Source organism: Bombina bombina, chromosome 2 (assembly GCF_027579735.1).
Source record: "Bombina bombina isolate aBomBom1 chromosome 2, aBomBom1.pri, whole genome shotgun sequence".
Taxonomy (NCBI): Eukaryota; Metazoa; Chordata; class Amphibia; order Anura; family Bombinatoridae; genus Bombina; species Bombina bombina.
In genome coordinates this window covers 679216492-679237536 of record NC_069500.1, presented here as the reverse complement: position 1 = coordinate 679237536, position 21045 = coordinate 679216492, and the positions used below count along the sequence as shown (strand labels likewise).

The 21045-nt window shown below is 40.3% G+C and overlaps 1 protein-coding gene across 1 annotated transcript in view; it reads right to left on the bottom strand.

The window, feature by feature from the left end:
- Nucleotides 1–5576: 5576 nt before the first annotated feature.
- LOC128649398 (DENN domain-containing protein 4C-like) overlaps nucleotides 5577–21045 on the bottom strand; it is a 212898-nt gene continuing 197429 nt past the window's right edge. The window contains exons 3-4 of the mRNA XM_053702650.1: nucleotides 18426–18678; nucleotides 5577–5682 (exon numbers count right to left, since the gene is read on the bottom strand). Coding sequence (XP_053558625.1) covers nucleotides 5668–5682; nucleotides 18426–18678 — 268 coding nt within the window. The 3' untranslated portion in view covers nucleotides 5577–5667. The remainder of the gene's footprint in view (nucleotides 5683–18425; nucleotides 18679–21045) is intronic.

Below are 21045 nucleotides of genomic sequence, written 5' to 3'. Positions count from 1 at the left end.
TCCTGGCTACCAGCCTGGGGATGAGAGGAAACGGCGGGAATACATAAGCTAGTTTGAAGGTCCAAGGTGCTACTAGTGCATCTACTAGAGTCGCCTTGGGATCCCTGGATCTGGACCCGTAGCAAGGAACCTTGAAGTTCTGACGAGAGGCCATCAGATCCATGTCTGGAATGCCCCACAGTTGAGTGATATTGGGCAAGATTTCGGATGGAGTTCCCACTCCCCCAGATGCAATGTCTGACGACTCAGAACATCCGCTTCCCAATTTTCCACTCCTGGGATGTGGATTGCAGGACAGGTGGCAGGAGCGAGTCTCCGCCCATTGAATGATTTTGGTCACTTCTTTCATCGCCAGGGAACTCCTTGTTCCCCCCTGATGGTTGATGTACGCAACAGTCGTCATGTTGTCTGATTGAAAACCGTATGAACTTGGCCTTTGCTAGCTGAGGCCAAGCCTCTGAGGCAATGAATATCGCTCTCAGTTCCAGAATATTTATCGGTAGAAGAATTCTTCCCGAGACCAAAGACCCTGAGCTTTCAGGGATCCCCAGACCGCGCCCCAGCCCATCAGACTGGCGTCGGTCGTGACAATGACCCACTCTGGTGCTGCGGCAGGTCATCCCTTGTGACAGGTTGTCAGGGACAGCCACCAACGGACGTGAGTCTCTGGTCCTACTGACTTTACTTGTATCTTCGGAGACAAGTCTGTATAGTTCCCCATTCACTGAACTGAGCATGCACAAGTTGTAATGGTCTTAGATGAATGCGCGCAAAAGGAACTATGTCCATTGCCGCTAACCATCAAACCTATTACCTTCCATGCACTGCGTATGGAAGGAAGAGGAACGGAATGAAGTGTCCGACAAGAGTTTAGAAGTTTTGTTTTTCTGGCCTCTGTCAGAAAAATCCTCATTTCTAAGGAGTCTATTATTGTTCCCAAGAAGGGAACCTTGTCGACGGAGATAGAGAACTCTTCTTTCCACGTTCACTTTCTCCATCCGTGAGATCCTGAGAAAGGCAGGACTATGTCGTGTGAGCCTCTCGCTTGAGGAAGGGACGAGCTTGAATCAGAATGTCGTCCAAGTAAGTTACTACTGCAATGCCCCTTGGTCTTAGCCACCGCTAGAAGGGACCCTAGTACCTTTGTGAAGAATCCTTGGAGCAGTGGCTAATCGAAAGGAAGCGCCACGAACTGGTAATGCTTGTCAGGAATGCGAACCTTAGGAACGATGATGTTCCCTTGTGGATAGGAATATGTAGATACGCATCCTTTAAATCCACCGTGGTCATGAATTGACCTTCCTGGATGGAGGAAGAATTGTTCGAATGGTTTCCTCTTGAACGATGGAACCTTGAGAAACTTGTTTACGATCTTGAGATCTAAGATTGGTCTGAACGTTCCCTCTTTTTTGGGAACTATGACAGATTGGAGTAGAACCCCATCCCCTTGTTCTCCTAATGGAACAGGAAGAATCACTCAATTTTTCGCAGGTCTTCTACACAATGTAAGAATGCCTGTCTTTTTATGTGGTCTGAAGACAATTGAGACCTGTGGAACCCTCCCCCTTGGGGGAAGCCCTTGAATTCCAGAAGATAACCTTGGGAGACTTATTTCCTAGTGCCCAAGGAATCCAGCACATCTCTTGCCCCAAGCCTGAGCGAAGAGAGAGAGTCTGCCCCCCACCAGATCCGGTCCGGATCGGGGGCCCAACATTTCATGCTGTCTTGGTAGCAGTGGCGGTTTCTTGGCCTGCTTTCCCTTGTTCCAGCCTTGCATTGGTCTCCAGGATGGCTTGGCTTGAGAAGTATTACCCTCTTGCTTAGAGGAGTTAGCACTTGGGGCTGGTCCGTTTCTACGAAAGGACGAAAATTAGGTTTATTTTTGGCCTTGAAAGACCTATCCTGAGGAAGGGCAGTGGCCCTTACCCTCAGGTGATATCAGAGATAATCTCTTTCAAGTCAGGGCCAAACAGCGTTTTCCCCTTGAAAGGAATGTTTAGTAGTTTATTCTTGGAAGACGCATCCGCTGACCAAGATTTCAACCAAAGCGCTACTGCGCGCCACAATAGCAACCCAGAATTTTCGCCGCTAACTAGCCAATCTGCAAAAGTGGCGTTCTAGGGTGAAAGAATTAGCCAATTTGAAGAGCACGGATATCTGTCATAATCTCCTCATAAGGTGGAGAATCACTATCGATCGCCTTAACTAGTTCATCGAACCAGAAACACGCGGCTGTAGTGACAGGGCACAATGCATGAAATTGGTTGTAGAAGGTAACCATTGCTGAACAAAACATCTTTTTAAGCAAACCTTCTAATTTTTTCATCCATAGGATCTTTGAAAGCACAACTATCTTCTATGGGTATAGTGGTGCGTTTGTTTAAGTAGAAACCGCTCCCTCGACCCTCTGGGGACTGTCTGCACATAAGTCCTTTTCTGGGGTCGACCATAGGAAACAATTTTTTAATATGGGGGAGAGGGGACGGAAAAGGTATACCGGGCCTTTCCCATTCTTTATTTACATGTCCGCCACCCGCTTGGGTATAGGAAAAGCTTCTGGGAGCCCCGGGACCTCTAGGAACTTGTCCATTTTACATAGTTTCTCTGGGATGACCAACTTGTCACAATCATCAGAGTGGATAATACCTCCTTAAGCAGATGCCGCGAGATGTTCAAACTTAAATTTAAATGTAATCACATCGGGTTCAGCTTGTTGAGAAAATTTCCCTGAATCTGAAATTTCTCCCTCAGACAAACCTCCCTGGCCCCCCTCAGACTGGTGTAGGGGAATTTCAGAACCATTATTCATCAGCGTCCTCATGCTCTTCAGTATCTAAAACAGAGCAGTGCGCTTACGCTGATAAGTGGGCATTTTGGCTAAAATGTTTTTGATAGAATTATCCATTACAGCCGTTAATTGTTGCATAGTAAGGAGTATTGGCGCGCTAGATGTCCTAGGGGCCTCCTGAGTGGGCAAGGACTCGTAGTAGACGAAGGAGGGAATGATGCAGTACCATGCTTACTCCCTCACTTGAGGAATCATCTTGGGCATCATTTTCAGTGTCACATAAAATCACATTTATTTAAATGAGAAGGAACCTGGCTTCCCCACATTCAGAACACAGTCTATCTGGTAGTTCAGACATGTTAAACAGGCATAAAACTTGATAACAAAGTACAAAAACGTTTTAAAATAAAAACCGTTACTGTCACTTTAAATTTTAAACTGAACACACTTTATTACTGCAACTTGCGAAAAAGTATGAAGGAATTGTCTCAAAATTCACCAAAATTTCACCACGTGTCTTAAAGCCTTAAAAGTATTGCACACCAAATTTGGAAGCTTTAAACCCTTAAAATAACGGAACCGGAGCCGTTTTTAACTTTAACCCTTTACAGTCCCTGGTATCTGCTTTGCTGAGACCCAACCAAGCCCAAAGGGGGAATACGATACCAAATGATGCCTTCAGAAAGTCTTTTCTATGTATCAGAGCTCATCACACATGCGACTGCATGTCATGCCTCTCAAAAACAAGTGCGCAATACCGGCGCGAAAATGAGGCTCTGCCTATGATTAGGGAAAGCCCCTAAAGAATAAGGTGTCTAAAACAGTGCCTGCCGATATTATTTTACCAAAATACCCATATTAAATGATTCCTCAAGGCTAAATATGTGTAATATATGAATCGATTTAGCCCAGAAAAAGTCTACAGTCATAATAAGCCCTTGTGAAGCCCTTATTTACTTTCTGAATAAACATGGCTTACCGGATTCCCATAGGGAAAATGACAGCTTCCAGCATTACATCGTCTTGTTAGAATGTGTCATACCTCAAGCAGCAAAAGACTGCTCACTGTTCCCCCAACTGAAGTTAATTCCTCTCAACAGTTCCTGTGTGGAACAGCCATGGATTTTAGTAACGGTTGCTAAAATCATTTTCCTCTTACAAACAGAAATCTTCATCTCTTTTCTGTTTCAGAGTAAATAGTACATACCAGCACTATTTTAAAATAACAAACTCTTGATTGAATAATAAAAACTACAGTTAAACACTAAAAAAACTCTAAGCCATCTCCGTGGAGATGTTGCCTGTACAACGGCAAAGAGAATGACTGGGGTAGGCGGAGCCTAGGAGGGATCATGTGACCAGCTTTGCTGGGGCTCTTTGCCATTTCCTGTTGGGGGAAGAGACATATCCCCCACAAGTAAGGATGACGCCGTGGACCGGACACACCCTATGTTGGAGAAACCAACTTTTTCTTTCATTATTCAGACAGACCATAGCATTTTAAACATCTTTGCAATTTACTTCTATTATCAAATTGGTTTCCTTCTCTTGGTATTCTTTGCTGAAAAACATACCTAGGTAGGCCAAGGAGCACCAATGCACTACTGGGAGATAGCTGCTAATTGGTGGCTGCACATATATGAGTCTTGCAATTGGCTCATTGGTGTGTTTATCTAGCTCCCAGTAGTTATTTGCTGCTCCTTCAACTAAGGATACCAATCGAAAGAAGCGAATTTAATAATAGAAGCAAATTGGAAAGTTGTTTAAAATGGTATGCTCTGTATGAATTGTGAAAGAAAAATGTTAGGTTTTGTGTTCATTTAAAGGGACAGTAAATGTTTTTGTAACACAATTCAGCACTAAATTTGGCCTCTTCGGCGCTGGAGATTTTTTTAACTAGTGTGTCACAGGCTCACAATCTAATCACAGCGAGCCTGATCATGCCATTTAAGTACATGTAGTGTGCTCCCGTGCTAGGTAAAGCCGTCAGCTTCTTTACCTAGTACGGGAGCATGCTACATGTAGTTGAATGGCTTGATTGTGCTCGTTGTACATTTTGCAACATGTTGAAAAACATTTACTGTCTCTTTTAGAACCTTCCTTTTTAATCAACACTGCAACATGCTACAAAATTATTCCTTAAAGGAGCTTATTTACATTTGTCCTCTGATGATCCAAAGCAAAGACGACTATGTATCAATGGGTGACTTCCAACTTTGAGTGGAATGTAAAAAAAATAATTTATGTAAGAACTTAAATGATAAATTAATTTCTTTTATATTGGCAAGAGTCCATGAGCTAGTGACGTATGGGATATACAATCCTACCAGGAGGGGCAAAGTTTCCCAAACCTCAAAATGCCTATAAATACACCCCTCACCACACCCCATAATACAGTTTAACCGAATAGCCAAGTAGTGGGGTGAAAAAATTAAGGAGTAAAAAAGCATACAAAAGAGGAACTGGAAATATAATTGAGCTTTTATACAAAAACCATAAACCACCTCATGACTCGTGCAATAAGGTTGAATCTTTTTTATTAGCATATTTTCAAACAAATAATTACATGTAACATGCGGAAAGGAGATGATTGCTCTCTCCCTTACCACACACTCTGTTCGTTATACATGTTCCAATATAATGAGAATGAATTGTCCCATACAGATAAAATATTATATATGCTTTATCTTCATATTTTCTCTTGGTATTCGAAAGAGTCTGTTTCCATATCCAATGCGAGAGGCGAGGAAACCTCTGCACCCTGGTCTTGATTAGAGTGATCTCTCTATTCCTTATTGTCAAACAAGTATAGGTCAACCTTAGGCCATCTACCATATCTGTATCTAGTATGATGTGGGATTGTAGTCAATAGCTCCTAATTAACCTAAAGTAATCTCCAAAAAGAAAGAAAACAGAATTTATGCTTACCTGATAAATTACTTTCTCCAACGGTGTGTCCGGTCCACGGGCGTCATCCTCTACTTGTGGGATATTCTCTTCCCCAACAGGAAATGGCAAAGAGCCCCAGCAAAGCTGGTCATATGATCCCCTCCTAGGCTCCGCCTACCCCAGTCATTCGACCGACGTACAGGAGGAAATATGCATAGGAGAAACCATATGATACCGTGGTGACTGTAGTTAGAGAAATAATTCATCAGACCTGATTAAAAAAACCAGGGCGGGCCGTGGACCGGACACACCCGTTGGAGAAAGTAAATTATAAGGTAAGCATAAATTCTGTTTTCTCCAAAATAGGTGTGTCCGGTCCACGGCGTACTCCTTACTTGTGGGAACCAATAACCAAAGCTTTAGGACACGGATGAAGGGAGGGAGCAAATCAGGTCACCTAAATGGAAGGCACCACGGCTTGCAAAACCTTCTCCAAAAATAGCCTCTGAAGAAGCAAAAGTATCAAATTTGTAAAATTTGGCAAAAGTGTGCAGTGAAGACCAAAGTCGCTGCCTTACATATCTGGTCAACAGAAGCCTTGTTCTTGAAGGCCCATGTGGAAGCCACAGCCCTAGTGGAGTGAGCTGTGATTCTTTCAGGACGGCTGCCGTCCGGCAGTCTCATAAGCCAAACGGAATAATGCTTTTAAGCCAAAAAGAAGAGAGGTAGAGTTGCTTTTTGACCTCTCCTTTTTACCAGAATAAACAACAAACAAAGAAGAAGTTTGTCTGAAATCTTTAGTGGCCTCTAAAAGAATTTTAGAGCACGGACTACGTCCAAATTGTGTAACAAACGTTCCTTCTTTGAAACTGGATTCGGGCACAAAGAAGGTACAACTATCTCCTGGTTAATATTCTTGTTGGAAACAACTTTCGGAAGAAAACCAGGCTTAGTACGCAAAACCACCTTATCTGCATGGAACACCAGATAGGGCGGAGAACACTGCAGAGCAGATAACTCAGAAACTCTTCTAGCAGAAGAAAATTGCAACCAAAAAACAAAACTTTCCAAGGATAATAACTTAATATCTACGCAATGTAAGGGTTCAAACGGAACCCCTTGAAGGACTGAAAGAACTAGATTAAGACTCCAGGGAGGAGTCAAAGGTCTGTAAACAGGCTTGATTCTAACCAGAGCCTGAACAAACGCTTGAACGTCTGGCACATCTGCCAGCCTTTTGTGAAGTAAAACAGATAACGCAGAAATCTGTCCCTTCAGGGAACTTGCAGATAATCCCTTCTCCAAACCCTCTTGTAGAAAGGATAAAATCCTAGGAATTTTATCTTGTTCCATGGGAATCCTTTAGATTCACACCAACAGATATATTTTTTCCATATCTTATGGTAAATTTTTCTAGTTACAGGCTTTCTAGCCTGAATCAGAGTATCTATTACAGAATCTGAAACCCACGCTTTGATAAAATCAAGCGTTCAATCTCCAAGCAGTCAGTTGGAGAGAAACCAGATTCGGATGTTCGAATGGACCCTTGAACAAGAAGGTCCTGTCTCAAAGGTAGCTTCCATGGTGGAGCCGATGACATATTCACCAGGTCTGCATACCAAGTCCTGCGTGGCCACGCAGGAGCTATCAAGATCACCGAAGCCCTCTCCTGGTTGATCCTGGCTACCAGCCTGGGAATGAGAGGAAACGGTGGGAAAACATAAGCTAGGTTGAAGGTCCAAGGTGCTACTAGTGCATCTACTAGAGTCGCCTTGGGATCCCTGGATCTGGACCCGTAACAAGGAACCTTGAAGTTCTGACGAGACGCCATCAGATCCATGTCTGGAATGCCCCATAATTGAGTTATTTGGGCAAAGATTTCCGGGTGGAGTTCCCACTCCCCCGGATGGAATGTCTGACGACTCAGAAAATCCGCTCCCAATTTTCCACTCCTGGGATGTGGATTGCAGACAAGTGGCAGGAGTGATCCTCCGCCCATTGAATTATCTTGGTCACTTCCTCCATCGCCAGGGAACTCCCTTGTTCCCCCCTGATGGTTGATATATGCAACTGTCGTCATGTTGTCTGATTGAAACCTTATGAATTTGGCCTTTGCTAGATGAGGCCAAGCTTTGAGAGCATTGAATATCGCTCTCAGTTCCAGAATGTTTATCGGGAGAAGAGATTCTTCCCGAGACATAGACCCTGAGCTTTCAGGGGTTCCCAGACCGCGCCCCAGCCCACCAGACTGGCGTCGGTCGTGACAATGACCCACTCTGGTCTGCGGAAGCTCATTCCCTGTGACAGGTTGTCCAGGATTAGCCACCAACGGAGTGAATCTCTGGTCCTTTGATCTACTTGAATCGTCGGAGACAAGTCTGTATAATCCCCATTCCACTGTCTGAGCATGCACAGTTGTAATGGTCTTAGATGAATTCGTGCAAAAGGAACTATGTCCATTGCTGCAACCATCAATCCTATTACTTCCATGCACTGCGCTATGGAAGGACGAAGAACAGAATGAAGAACTTGACAAGAGCTTAGAAGTTTTGATTTTCTGACCTCTGTCAGAAAAATCCTCATTTCTAAGGAGTCTATTATTGTTCCCAAGAAGGGGAACTCTTGTTGACGGGGAAAGAGAACTTTTTTCTATGTTCACTTTCCATCCGTGAGATCTGAGAAAGGCTAGGACGATGTCCGTATGAGCCTTTGCTTTTGACAGAGACGACGCTTGAATCAGGATGTCGTCCAAGTACGGTACTACTGCAATGCCCCTTGGTCTTAGAACCGCTAGAAGGGACCCTAGTACCTTTGTGAAAATTCTCGGAGCAGTGGCTAATCCGAATGGAAGTGCCACAAACTGGTAATGCTTGTCCAGAAAAAGCGAACCTTAGGAACTGATGATGTTCCTTGTGGATAGGAATATGGAGGTACGCATCCTTTAAATCCACCGTGGTCATAAATTGACCTTCCTGGATGGTAGGAAGGATCGTTCGAATGGTTTCCATTTTGAACGATGGAACCCTGAGAAATTTGTTTAGGATCTTGAGATCTAGAATTGGTCTGAATGTTCCTCTCTTTTTTTGAGAACTATGAACAGGTTGGAGTAAAACCCCATCCCTTGTTCTCTTATTGGAACTGGATGAATTACTCCCATCTTTAACAGGTCTTCTACACAATGTAAGAATGCCTGTCTTTTTATTTGGTTTGAAGATAATTGAGACCTGTGGAACCTTCCCCTTGGGGGTAGTTCCTTGAATTCCAGGAGATAACCTTGAGAAACTATTTCTAGTGCCCAAGGATCCTGAACATCTCTTGCCCAGGCCCCTGAGCAAAGAGAGAAAGTCTGCCCCCCACCAGATCCGGTCCCGGATCGGGGGCCATCCCTTCATGCTGTTTTGGTAGCAGTGGCAGGCTTCTTGGCCTGTTTACCCTTGTTCCAGCCTTGCATCGGTCTCCAGGCTGGTTTGGGTTGAGAGTATTACCCTCTTGCTTAGAGGATGTAGAAGTAGAGGTTGGACCGTTTCTGCGAAAGGGACGAAAATTAGGCTTATTTCTAGCCTTTAAAAGACCTATCCTGAGGAAGGGCGTGGCCCTTTCCTCCGGTGATGTCTGAAATAATCTCTTTCAAATCAGGACCAAACAGTGTTTTGCCCTTGGAAAGGGATGTTAAGCAATTTTGTCTTGGAAGACACATCCGCAGACCAAGACTTTAGCCAGAGCGCTCTGCGCGCCACGATAGCAAACCCTGAATTTTTCGCCGCTAATCACGCTAATTGCAAAGCGGCATCTAGAATAAAAGAGTTAGCCAATTTAAGTGCATGAACTCTGTCCATAACCTCCTCATACGAAGATTCTTTATTGAGCGACCTTTTCTAGTTCTTCGAACCCAGAAACACGCTGCCGATGTGACAGGAACAATGCATGAAATTGGTTGAAGAAGGTAGCCTTGCTGAACAAACATTCTTTTAAGCAAACCCTCTAATTTTTTATCCATAGGATCTTTAAAAGCACAACTATCTTCTATGGAAATAGTAGTGCGTTTGTTTAGAGTAGAGACCGCCCCCTCGACCTTAGGGACTGTCTGCCATAAGTCCTTTCTGGGGTCGACTATAGGAAATAATTTCTTAAATATAGGGGGAGGAACAAAAGGTATGCCGGGCCTTTCCCATTCCTTGTTTACTATGTCCGCCACCCGCTTGGGTATAGGAAAAACATCGGGGGGCACCGGAACCTCTAGGAACTTGTCCATCTTACATAATTTCTCTGGAATGACCCAATTGTCACAATCATCCAGAGTAGATAATACCTCCTTAAGCAGTGCGCGGAGATGTTCTAATTTAAATTTAAAAGTTACAACATCAGGTTCAGCTTGTTGAGAAATTTTCCCTGAATCTGAAATTTCTCCCTCAGACAAAACCTCCCTCCTGGCCCCTTCAGATTGGTGTGAGGGGTATGTCAGAAACGTTATCATCAGCGTCCTCTTGCTCTTCAGTGTTTAAAACAGAGCAATCGCGCTTTCTTTGATAAGTAGGCATTTTAGATAAAATATTTGCAATAGAATTATCCATAACAGCCGTTTAATTGTTGCATAGTAATAAGTATTGGCGCACTAGATGTACTAGGGGCCTCTTGTGTGGGCAAAACTGGTGTAGACACAGAAGGGGTGATGCAGTACCATGCTTACTCCCCTCATCTGAAGAATCATCTTGGGCACTATTATTATCTGTGGCATCATTGTTATCTGATGGTTCAGACATGTTAAACAGGCTTAAACTTGTCAACAAAGCACAAAAAACGTTTTAAAAATAAAAACCGTTACTGTCACTTTAAATTTTAAACAGAACACACTTTATTACTGAATATGCGAAAAAGTATGAAGCAATTGTTCAAAATTCACCAAAATTTCACCACAGTGTCTTAAAGCCTTAAAAGTATTGCTTTAACCCTTAAAATAACGGAAACCGGAGCCGTTTTTACATTTAACCCCTATACAGTCCCAGGAATCTGCTTTGCTGAGACCCAACCAAGCCCAGAGGGGAATACGATACCAAATGACACCTTCTATAAGCTTTTTCAGTGGATCTTAGCTCCTCACACATGCATCTGCATGCCTTGCCTTCCAAAAACAACTGCGCATTAGTGGCGCGAAAATGAGGCTCTGCCTATGACTAGAGAAGGCCCCCATCTGAAAAAGGTGTCCATACAGTGCCTGCCGTTTTTTTAACAACAATCCCCAAGATTATAATAACTATAAAGAGCTATAATCTGTCAAATATGCTTAGCAAAGTAATCGTTTTAGCCCAGAAAAATGTCTACCAGTTTTTTAAGCCCTTATAAAGCCTTTATTCTTTTACTTATCTAAGAAAATGGCTTACCGGTCCCCATAGGGAAAATGACAGCCTTCCAGCATTACCAAGTCGTGTTAGAAATGTGGCCAGTCATACCTCAGGCAGAAAAGTCTGCCAACTGCTTCCCCCAACTGAAGTTACTTCATCTCAACAGTCCTGTGTGGAAACAGCAATCGATTTTAGTAACGTTTGCTAAAATCATCTTCCTCTTACAAACAGAAATCTTCTTCTCTTTTCTGTTTCAGAGTAAATAGTACATACCAGCACTATTTTAAAATAACAAACACTTGATTGAAGAATAAAAACTACATTTAAACACCAAAAAACTCTTAGCCATCTTCGTGGAGATGTTGCCTGTGCAACGGCAAAGAGAATGACTGGGGTAGGCGGAGCCTAGGAGGGATCATATGACCAGCTTTGCTGGGCTCTTTGCCATTTCCTGTTGGGGAAGAGAATATCCCACAAGTAAGGATGATGCCGTGGACCGGACACACCTATGTTGGAGAAATGAATTTATCAGGTAAGTTCTTACATAAATTATGTTTTCTTTCATGTAATTGGCAAGAGTCCATTAGCTAGTGGCGTATGGGATAGAAATACCCAAGATGTGGAAGACCACAGAAGAGTCACTAGAGAGAGAGGGATAAAATAAAACCAGCTATTTCCGCTGAAAAAAAATTAAATCCACACAAAAAGTCTCTCTCATAAATTTCACATAAATTACAAGAAAAAAACTTAAATCTTAAGCAGAAGAATAAAACAGACAGCTGCCTGAAGACCTTTTCTACCAAAGACTGCTTCAGAAGAAGCAAATACATCAAAATGGTAACATTTAGTAAATGTATGCAAAGAAGACCAAATTGCTGCTTTGCAAATCTGATCAACCGAAGCTTCATTCTTAAAAGCCCAAGAAGTGGCGACTGATCTAGTAGAATGAGCTGTAATTCTCTAAGGCGGAGATTGCCCGGCTCCAAATAAGCCTTGTGAATCAAAAGCTTTAACCAAGATGCTAAAGAAATGGAAGAGGCTTTCTGACCTCTCCTAGGACCAGAAAAAACAACAAATAGACTAGAAGTCTTGCTGAAATCTTTAGCAACTTCGACATATTTCAAAGCTCTTACAACATCCAAAGAATCTAAAGATCTTTCAAGAGTATTCTTAGGATTAAGACACAAGGAATGAACAACAATTTCCCTACTAATGTGGTTAGAATGCATAACCTTAGGAAGGCATTTAAACAAAGTCCACAAAACAGCCTTATCCTGATGGAAAATCAGAAAAGACTCACAAGAGAGAGCAGACTAATCATAAACTCTTCTAGCTAAGGAGATAGCCAAAAGGATCAACACTTTCCAAGAAAGTAGTTTAATATCCAAAGAATGCATAGGCTCAAAAGGAGGAGCGTATAAAGCCTTCAAAACAAAATTAAGACTCCAAGGAGAGATTGATTAAATAACAGGCTTGATACGAACCAAAGCCTGAACAAAACAGTGAATATCAGGAAGCTTAGCAATCTTTCTATGAAATAAAACAGAAAGAGCAGAGATTTGTCCCTTCAAAGTACTTGCAGGCACACCTTTATCCAAACCATCCTGAAGAAACTGTAACATTCTAGGAATTCTAAAAGAATGGCAAGAGATTTTATGAGAACACCATGATTATTTTCCAAACCCGATAATAAATCTTCCTTAAAACAGATTTACGTGCCTGTAGCATAGTATTAATCACTGAGTCAGAGAAACCTCTATGACTAAGCGTTCAATTTCCATACCTTCAAAATTTGAGATCCTGATGGAAAAACGGCCCTTGAGAAGTCTGGTCTTAAAGGAAGTGGCTAAGGTTGGCAACTTGACATCCGGACAAGATCCGCAAACCAATATCTGTGAAGCCATGCTGGTGCTATCACAGACACATGCGATTGTTCCATTATGATCTTGGAGATCACCCTTGGAAGAAGAACTAGAGGCGGAAAGATGCAAGCAGGTTGGTATGGCCAAGGAACTGCTAACGCATCTACCATGTCCGCCTGGGGATCCCTAGACCTAGAAAGATACCTGGGAAGTTTCTTGTTACGATGGGACGCCATGAGATCTATTTCTGGAAGACCACACATCTGTACAATCTGACAAAAAGCATCTGGATGGAGAGACCACTCCCCTGGATGTAAAGTCTGATGGCTGAGATAATCCGCTTCTCAATTGTCCACACCCTGGATATGTATTGCAGAAATTAGACAGGAGTTGAATTCTGCCCAAGAAAGTATTCTAGATACTTCGTTCATCGCTAAATTACTGTGAGTCCCACCCTGATGATTGACATATGCCACAATTGTGATATTGTCTGTCTGAAAATGAATAAATGATTCTCTCTTTAGCAGAGGTCAAGCCTGAAAAGCCCTGAAAATAGCGCAGAGTTCTAAAATATTGATTGGTAACCTCGCATCTTGAGGATTCCAAACCCCTTGTGCTGTCAGAGACCCTCAAACAGCTCCCCAACCTGTGAGTCGTGCATCTGTTGAAATCACAGTCCAGGAAGAACGAACAAAGAAGGCCCCTTGAACAATAAGGTGATGGTTTAACCACCAAGTCAGAGAGAGTTGAGTGTTGAGATTTAAGAATATCAATTGTGATATCTGAGTATAATCCCTGCACCATTGATTCAGCATGCAAAGCTGCAGAGGTCTCATATGAAAACGAGCAAAGGGGATCGTGTCCGATGCTGCAGTCATGAGACCTAAAACTTCCAAGCACATAGCCACTGAAGGGAATGATCAAGACTGAAGGTTTCGACAGGCGTTTTTCATTTGTCTCTTGTCTGTTAAAGACAGAGTCATGGACACTGAATCTATCTGGAAACCTAAAAAGGTGACACTTGTCTGAGGAATCAAGAAACTCTTTGGAAAATTGATCCTCAAACCATGTCTTTGAAGAAACAACACAAGTTGGTTTGTGTGAGATTCTGCTAAATGAAAAGATTGAGCCAGTACCAAGATATCGTCCAAATAAGGAAACACTGCAATGCCCTGCTCTCTGACTACAGAAAGAAGGGCACCTAGAACCTTGGAAAAGATTATTGGAGCTGTCGCTAGGCCAAATGGAAGAGCGACAAACTGGTAATGCTTGTCTAGAGAAGAGAATCTCAGAAACCGATAGTGGTCTATTGTGGACATATAATGACCTTTCTGAACAAAAGGCAGAATAGTCCTTATAGTCACCATCTTGAAAATTAACTAATTAATTAACTAATTAACTAAGAGACTGATACAATCTGTCTTTCAAACAGAATAATTTGCAACTTCTATCTGGAATCGGAAAGGTCTCCAGCACTGAAATCTCCCCATTGGGTGATAGAATTCAAGGCGCACACAGATTGGACCAGAAGAGGACTGACATCATCTGACATAATCATTTCAACGGAGCTCCATACGGATTGAAACACATATCGGTGTATTGAAGAAACTGAGTTTTTTATGTCTTAAGCTGTGTACAGCTGAAAATATCTATCCCACCAACCAACTGTCTTCAATACTCTATGTAGAGACATTTTAAGCATATGAACTGTCAGCCTTATCACATCCTCTATTCAAAGAGTGAACGATCTTTTGGCAACATATTGCCTTTTTTTCACTTTATCTTTACTGTTCAGATATATTGTATATATATATATATATATATATATATATATATATATATATATATATATATATATATATATATATATGTGTGTGTCTAGGAGCATTATATATGATTTTAACAATTATATACTTTCTAGTTTTAGATATTTTGATGCCGGCATCCAACTTTTTATACATTTGAAATTTCACAATATTTGACATTTTACAATATAATATATTAGTGTCAGTATTATAAAAATAAATTGGATATATATATTTTTTATGTTCTCCATTTTTGTGCTTTTGTGTCACATCCATACAACAGTAAACTATCTGTTATTTAAGAATACAACATTTATTGTATATATTACATTTATTAGTTCGATCTATATTAGTATTTTTTATTACACTAGGATGAATATCCACACACCTGTATCTTAATATCACGTTTATTATAAATATATGGTAATACACTTTTTATTATTGATGAACACTTTTCTATAAGGTAAGCTCCGTTTCTTAGGAGGGCATTTGTTCCAAACACTTTTTTTCTGTTAAAGACAGAGTCATGGACACTGAATCTATCTGGAAACCTAAAAAGGTGACACTTGTCTGAGGAATCAAGAAACTCTTTGGAAAATTGATCCTCCAACCATGTCTTTGAAGAAACAACACAAGTTGGTTTGTGTGAGATTCTGCTAAATGAAAAGATTGAGCCAGTACCAAGATATCGTCCAAATAAGGAAACACTGCAATACCCTGCTCTCTGATTACAGATAGAAGGGGACCTAGAACCTTGGAAAAGATTATTGGAGCTGTCGCTAGGCCAAATGGAAGAGCAACAAACTGGTAATGCTTGTCTAGAAAAGAGAATCTCAGAAACCGATAGTGGTCTATTGTGGACATATAATGACCTTGCTGAACAAAAAGGCAGAATAGTTCTTATAGTCACCATCTTGAAAATTGGGACCCTTACAAAGTGATTAAAAAATTTCAGATCCAGAACTGGTCCGAATAAATTTTCCTTCTTTGGGACAATGAATAGATTTGAATAAAAACCCAAACCCTGTTCCAGAAGTGGAACTGGTAAAAACTACCCCTGAAAGCTCCAAATCTGAAACACATTTCAGAAAACCCTGAGCTTTCACAGGATTTGTTGGAACGTGAGAGAGAAAATAAACTCTTCACAGGAGGTCTTATTCTGAAACCTATTTTGATACCCTTGAAAGACAATATTCTGAATCCAATGATTCTGAACGGAACCTGCCCAAACGTCTTGAAAAACGTTCAATCTGTCACCCACCAGTAGAACTCGATTGAGGTCCGCACCTTCATGCAGTTTTGGGGGCTGGCTTTGGTTTCTTAAAAGGCTTGGATTTATTCAACTCGAAGATGGCTTCCAATTGGAGCTAGAGTCCTTAGGGGAAGGAGTGGTTTTCTGTTCTCTATTCTGAGAAAAGGAACGAAACCGATTACAAAACTCTAGTTTTACCCTTAGATTTTTTTTATCTTTGGGCAAAATAACTCCCTTCCCCCAGTAATAGTGGAAATAATAGAATCCAACTGAGAACCAAACAAATTATTACCCTGGAATAATAGAGATAGTAACCTAGATTTAGATGCCATGTCAGCATTTCATGACTTGAGCCGTAAAGCTCTTCTAGCTAAAATAGCCATATTTTTAACATCAATCTTAATGATATCAAAAATAGCATCACAGAGAAAATGATCATACTGAAGCAAATGAACAATGCTAGACAAATCAGAATCCTTTTCCCGTTGTGCTAAGCTATCCAACCAAAAAGTTGATGCAGTCGCAACATCAGCCATAGAAATGGCAGGCCTGAGAATATACCCAGAATGTAAATAAGCTTTCCTAAAATAAGATTTTCCTATCTAAAGGATCCTTAAAAGAAGTACCATCTTCCATTGGAATAGTGGTATGCTTGGTAAGAATAGAAATAGCCCCATCAACCTTAGGGACTTTTTCCCAAAACTCTAAATTAGCCACTGGCAATGGGTACAACCTTTTAAACCTAGAAGAAGGAACCAGGCTTAGACCATTCCTTAGCAATCACATCAGAAATAGCATCAGGAACAGGAAAATCGCAAGAGGTTTATAAACAGAATTTAAACGTTTACTGGATTTGTTATCAAGAGGACCAGACTCCTCAATATCCAAAGTAATTAATACTTCTTTCAACAAAGAACGAATAGACTCAATCTTAAAAAGATAAGTTGATTTATCAATGTCAAAGGCTGAAGCAGGATTCAGAGAGATCCTCAACAGAAGTAGATATATCAATATGTTGTCGGTCATTACAAAAATCATCAATAACATGAGAAGTTTTAAAAGACCTTTTACGTTTATTAGAAGGGGGAATAGCTGACATAGCCTTCTGTATCACATCAGCAATATAATTTTTCATAACAGGGATATCATGTACATTAGATGTTGAAGGAACAACAGATACTGTACTAGTACTAATAGAAGCATTTTCTGCATGCAAAAGCTTATCATGACAACGGTTACATACTACAGCCGGAGATATAATCTCAGCTAGTTTACAACAGATACACTTAGCTTTGGTAGAACTGTGTTAAGGCAGCACGGTTCCTACAGCAGCTTTTGAGACAGGATCAGATTGAGACATCTTGTAAAAAGTAAAAGAAAACATAACCTTTAAACAAAAAAATATCTTATTTCTTCATATAGCAATTTCAGGAATGGGAAAAAATGCAAATGCTAAATAGGCAAAAAAGCAAATAGCATAGCCTTCTGAGCATAAAGAAGGCAAGGAGCATATAGGAAGTGGGGTAATAATAAACTAAAACATTTTTTTTATTTTTTTTGCCGCCAAGTATGACGCACGACGCAAGAGGAAGTATAACATTTTTTTGGTGCCAACAACATCCGGAAATGACACAACTCGCGTCATAACAACCTGTCGTCAACTAAAATGCAGGAAATGACGAACTTGCGTCATCATAGATGAACTTTCGCACCAAAAATGACGCAATAAATAACAGCATTTTGCGCCCTCGTGAGCCTAAATTTGCCCACAAATTTTAAAGAAACAAGTCAGATAGGAAAAAAAAAACTAAACCCCAGGTAAGAAAATATTAAAAAAAAATAACTTCCTAAAACATGATTTCCATACTGAAACTGCTAGACTGCAAAGGGAAATACACATAGACCTGACTCATGGCAAATACAAGTAAATACATATATTTAGAATTTTATATAAATACATAAAGCACCAACCATAGCTGAGAGTGTCTTAAAATAATGATACATACTTACTGAAAGACACCCATTCACATATAGAAGATAGCCAAACCAGTACTGAAAACTATCAGCAGAGGTAATGGTATAAGAGTATATTGTCGATCTGAAAAGGGAGGTAGGAGAGGTAGGAGATGATCCCTCTGACAAACACTGTACTCTGAGAGGAATTGGGCTTCAGAATGCTTAGAAGCGCTTATCATAGAAGAAAGCAAAAAAGCACACACTTACTTCACCACATCAATAGGAGGCAACGTTTGTTAAACTGAATTGTGGGTGTGGTGAGGGCTGTATTTATAGGCATTTTGAGTTTTGGGAAACTTTGCCCCTCCTGGTAGGATTGTATATCCCATACGTCACTAGCTCATGGACTCTTGCCAATTACATGAAAGAAATATTTATTGTGTATACACATCGTTTGCAATGTAGTGGTGATTTATCCATAGATAAAATATTTTACTTTAATGTCCCTTTAAGTATTTATCTGCATTTTCTCACCATGCCGCAGTTAAGGTTCTTGTCCACTTTACAGAAGGTATGTGGCGGGATTTCTCCTTTGCTAGCAATGATCACACAGATGTCAGTGACTGCAAGGGAATTCTGAGGGCGAATAATAGGAGCTCGGCGATAAGTGATGAATATTCGTGAGGTGTTTGTAGAGCTGTTGTTGACATTTGCGCAGTGTCCATATGGTGTGGCCTGGATGATCTCACAACCTGCTATGAGGCGCTCCTTCCCATCATAAATCACACTAAAAGAAGATGAATTATTATTATTATTATTATTAAAACACAATTTAAACAACAACTTTATTTTTCCAATAAACTATTATTAACAAAAAACACATCAAAACAATCACATTTTGCAAATTTTACATTCTACTACTAATTGTACAGCAGTCATTAATTAGCTTGCATTGACACATCAGAAACATGTTCATACACATTTGAAAATGATCCTAATATGTACAACGTGGTACCAGTGTGTTAACATGCAACAATGTTTAAAAACCAAGCTAACAAAATCAGGGCTTGACAAATTCTAGGCACCTTTACACCATAGCATGCAGAAAATGGGCCCTGGCACCTGCTAAAGTGCTCTTGCTATGCTCTTTGGCTGGTGTGAGTCACCTAGATAGCTAGTAGGAGCTTATGCACAAAAAGCCACTGACAGCTCACCTTGCTTAATAGGTGAGCTCCTTGTTTGTGAGCTTACCTCTGTAAAGCTTTCTGCTAATTGCCACTGAGTCCTACAAAATTAGGGACTTAGAAACCAAGCCACTATGCAAGTGCTCTCATGACTTTTATTTTTATTTTTTTAAATAAAGAGAGGAAATAGAGAGGAGCCCAACTTCTCCTAAGGTTCAGGCTAAGAATCAACCTTTTTTTAAATGGCAAAAAAAAATAAAAAAAATTTGAAAAACAAAATCACCATTACATCTAAACACAATATACAAAGATCCAGTTGTGCCTTAAAATTAAGGTCTGGTGCCCTGGATTAAACTACAAGACACCAGTGGGTGACCCCCACAAGATCAGAATAAAACCTTCCACTTCTTAAGTAGACACTAAGTATACATGTTATGAAGATGGTCTTCTATCTGAAGCATTTCATGTTATCATCATTGGTAGGGGCCATTAAACACAATGATCATCTACCTAATATAATTACTATATGAGGAGATTGAGACTAAAAAGGAGACCTTATCCCCTAAAGACAGCATACAACGCACACAATATCCTGCAAATGAAAGCTCAGCAACAATGGGGTTTAAAATGCATGCTATAGTGATTCAGATAGAGAATACACTGTACAATCTTACATTTTCTTCTATTATTACATTTACTTTATTCTCATGATGGTATTCTTTGTTGAAGAGAATACCTGGAGAACCATAAGGCAGCAGGTTTGCAAGAATTCTTTAGGAGACTAGATGACAACAGTGTATCCACAAAGTATAATGTTAAAAGTATTCTTGCAAAAATGCTGCCATATATTGTTCTGAACAAGTGCAGACTCCTGAGCCTACCTACCTACTCTTTCAATAAAGTATACCATGAGAATAAAATAATTTTGCGAATAGAAGTAAATAGGAAAGTTGATTTTGGGTTTCATGGCCTTTTAATGAACTTCTAATTATTTGTTCAATTACAATTCATATCTCATCACAAACAAGCCAATACCTTTTATTTTACTGTTGGCGTTAAAAAAATAAAAAATAAGTAAAAATAAAAAATTCCTGAACATATCTGATGATAGTTAAACATCTTCCATAACCTTCACATTATCATATTCAGATAACAAGAAGTCAAGGTTACAAGAAGAATGCAGATCCAGCAGAGGGTTGATTAATTAATATGAAAAATCTGAGGATTTTGTTTCTGAAATTTGTCCTGGGATGTGTCCAGTGTTGCAAAATAAGTTGTTTGAAAGAAGATAATACAATAAGACAAAATCACACAGGTATTAAAACGGAATTAACCAAAACGGTATACTGCGCTCTATAGATACAGTTAGCAAGAGTAACCAATCTACTCAAATGAATGAAAGCAAAAAGAAAAACTGTATTATAATAATAAAAATAAAACCATATAGTTTTGTGTAAGCAAACTGCAATAACTTTACCATATCACCATGCTACAGCATGTGAATAAATTAAAAAAAATAGTGCTGTTTTTATGTACATTAAACTCTCTCTCTCTTTAAACTTTAAAACTCTGCAAGTATTAACATTTTTTTATTTTATGCACGAATTGCTGGCCCTGCTGTTTGCCCCCCCCATTCCCAATCCAATGTTTTATGCTTCTAAATGTGCAGCCTGCAAATCATGTCTATGTTGAAGGCCCATAATGATGACTGGAGCTGTGCTCCTGATGGCTAGCGCTAGCTGCCTGCACTCTAAGCTAGCAGTGACTAGCAATAACCTCTTGATTCCCTGTTTACTTTACAGTGTTAAAGGTATAGGAAACCCAACATTTTTCTTTCATGATTCAGATATAGCACATGATTTTAAACAACTTTCTAATTTACTTATTTGTTCTCTTGGTATCTTTTTGTTGAAAATCAGGAATGTAAGCTTAGGAGGTGGCCCACTTCTCAAGCCCTATATGACAGCAGT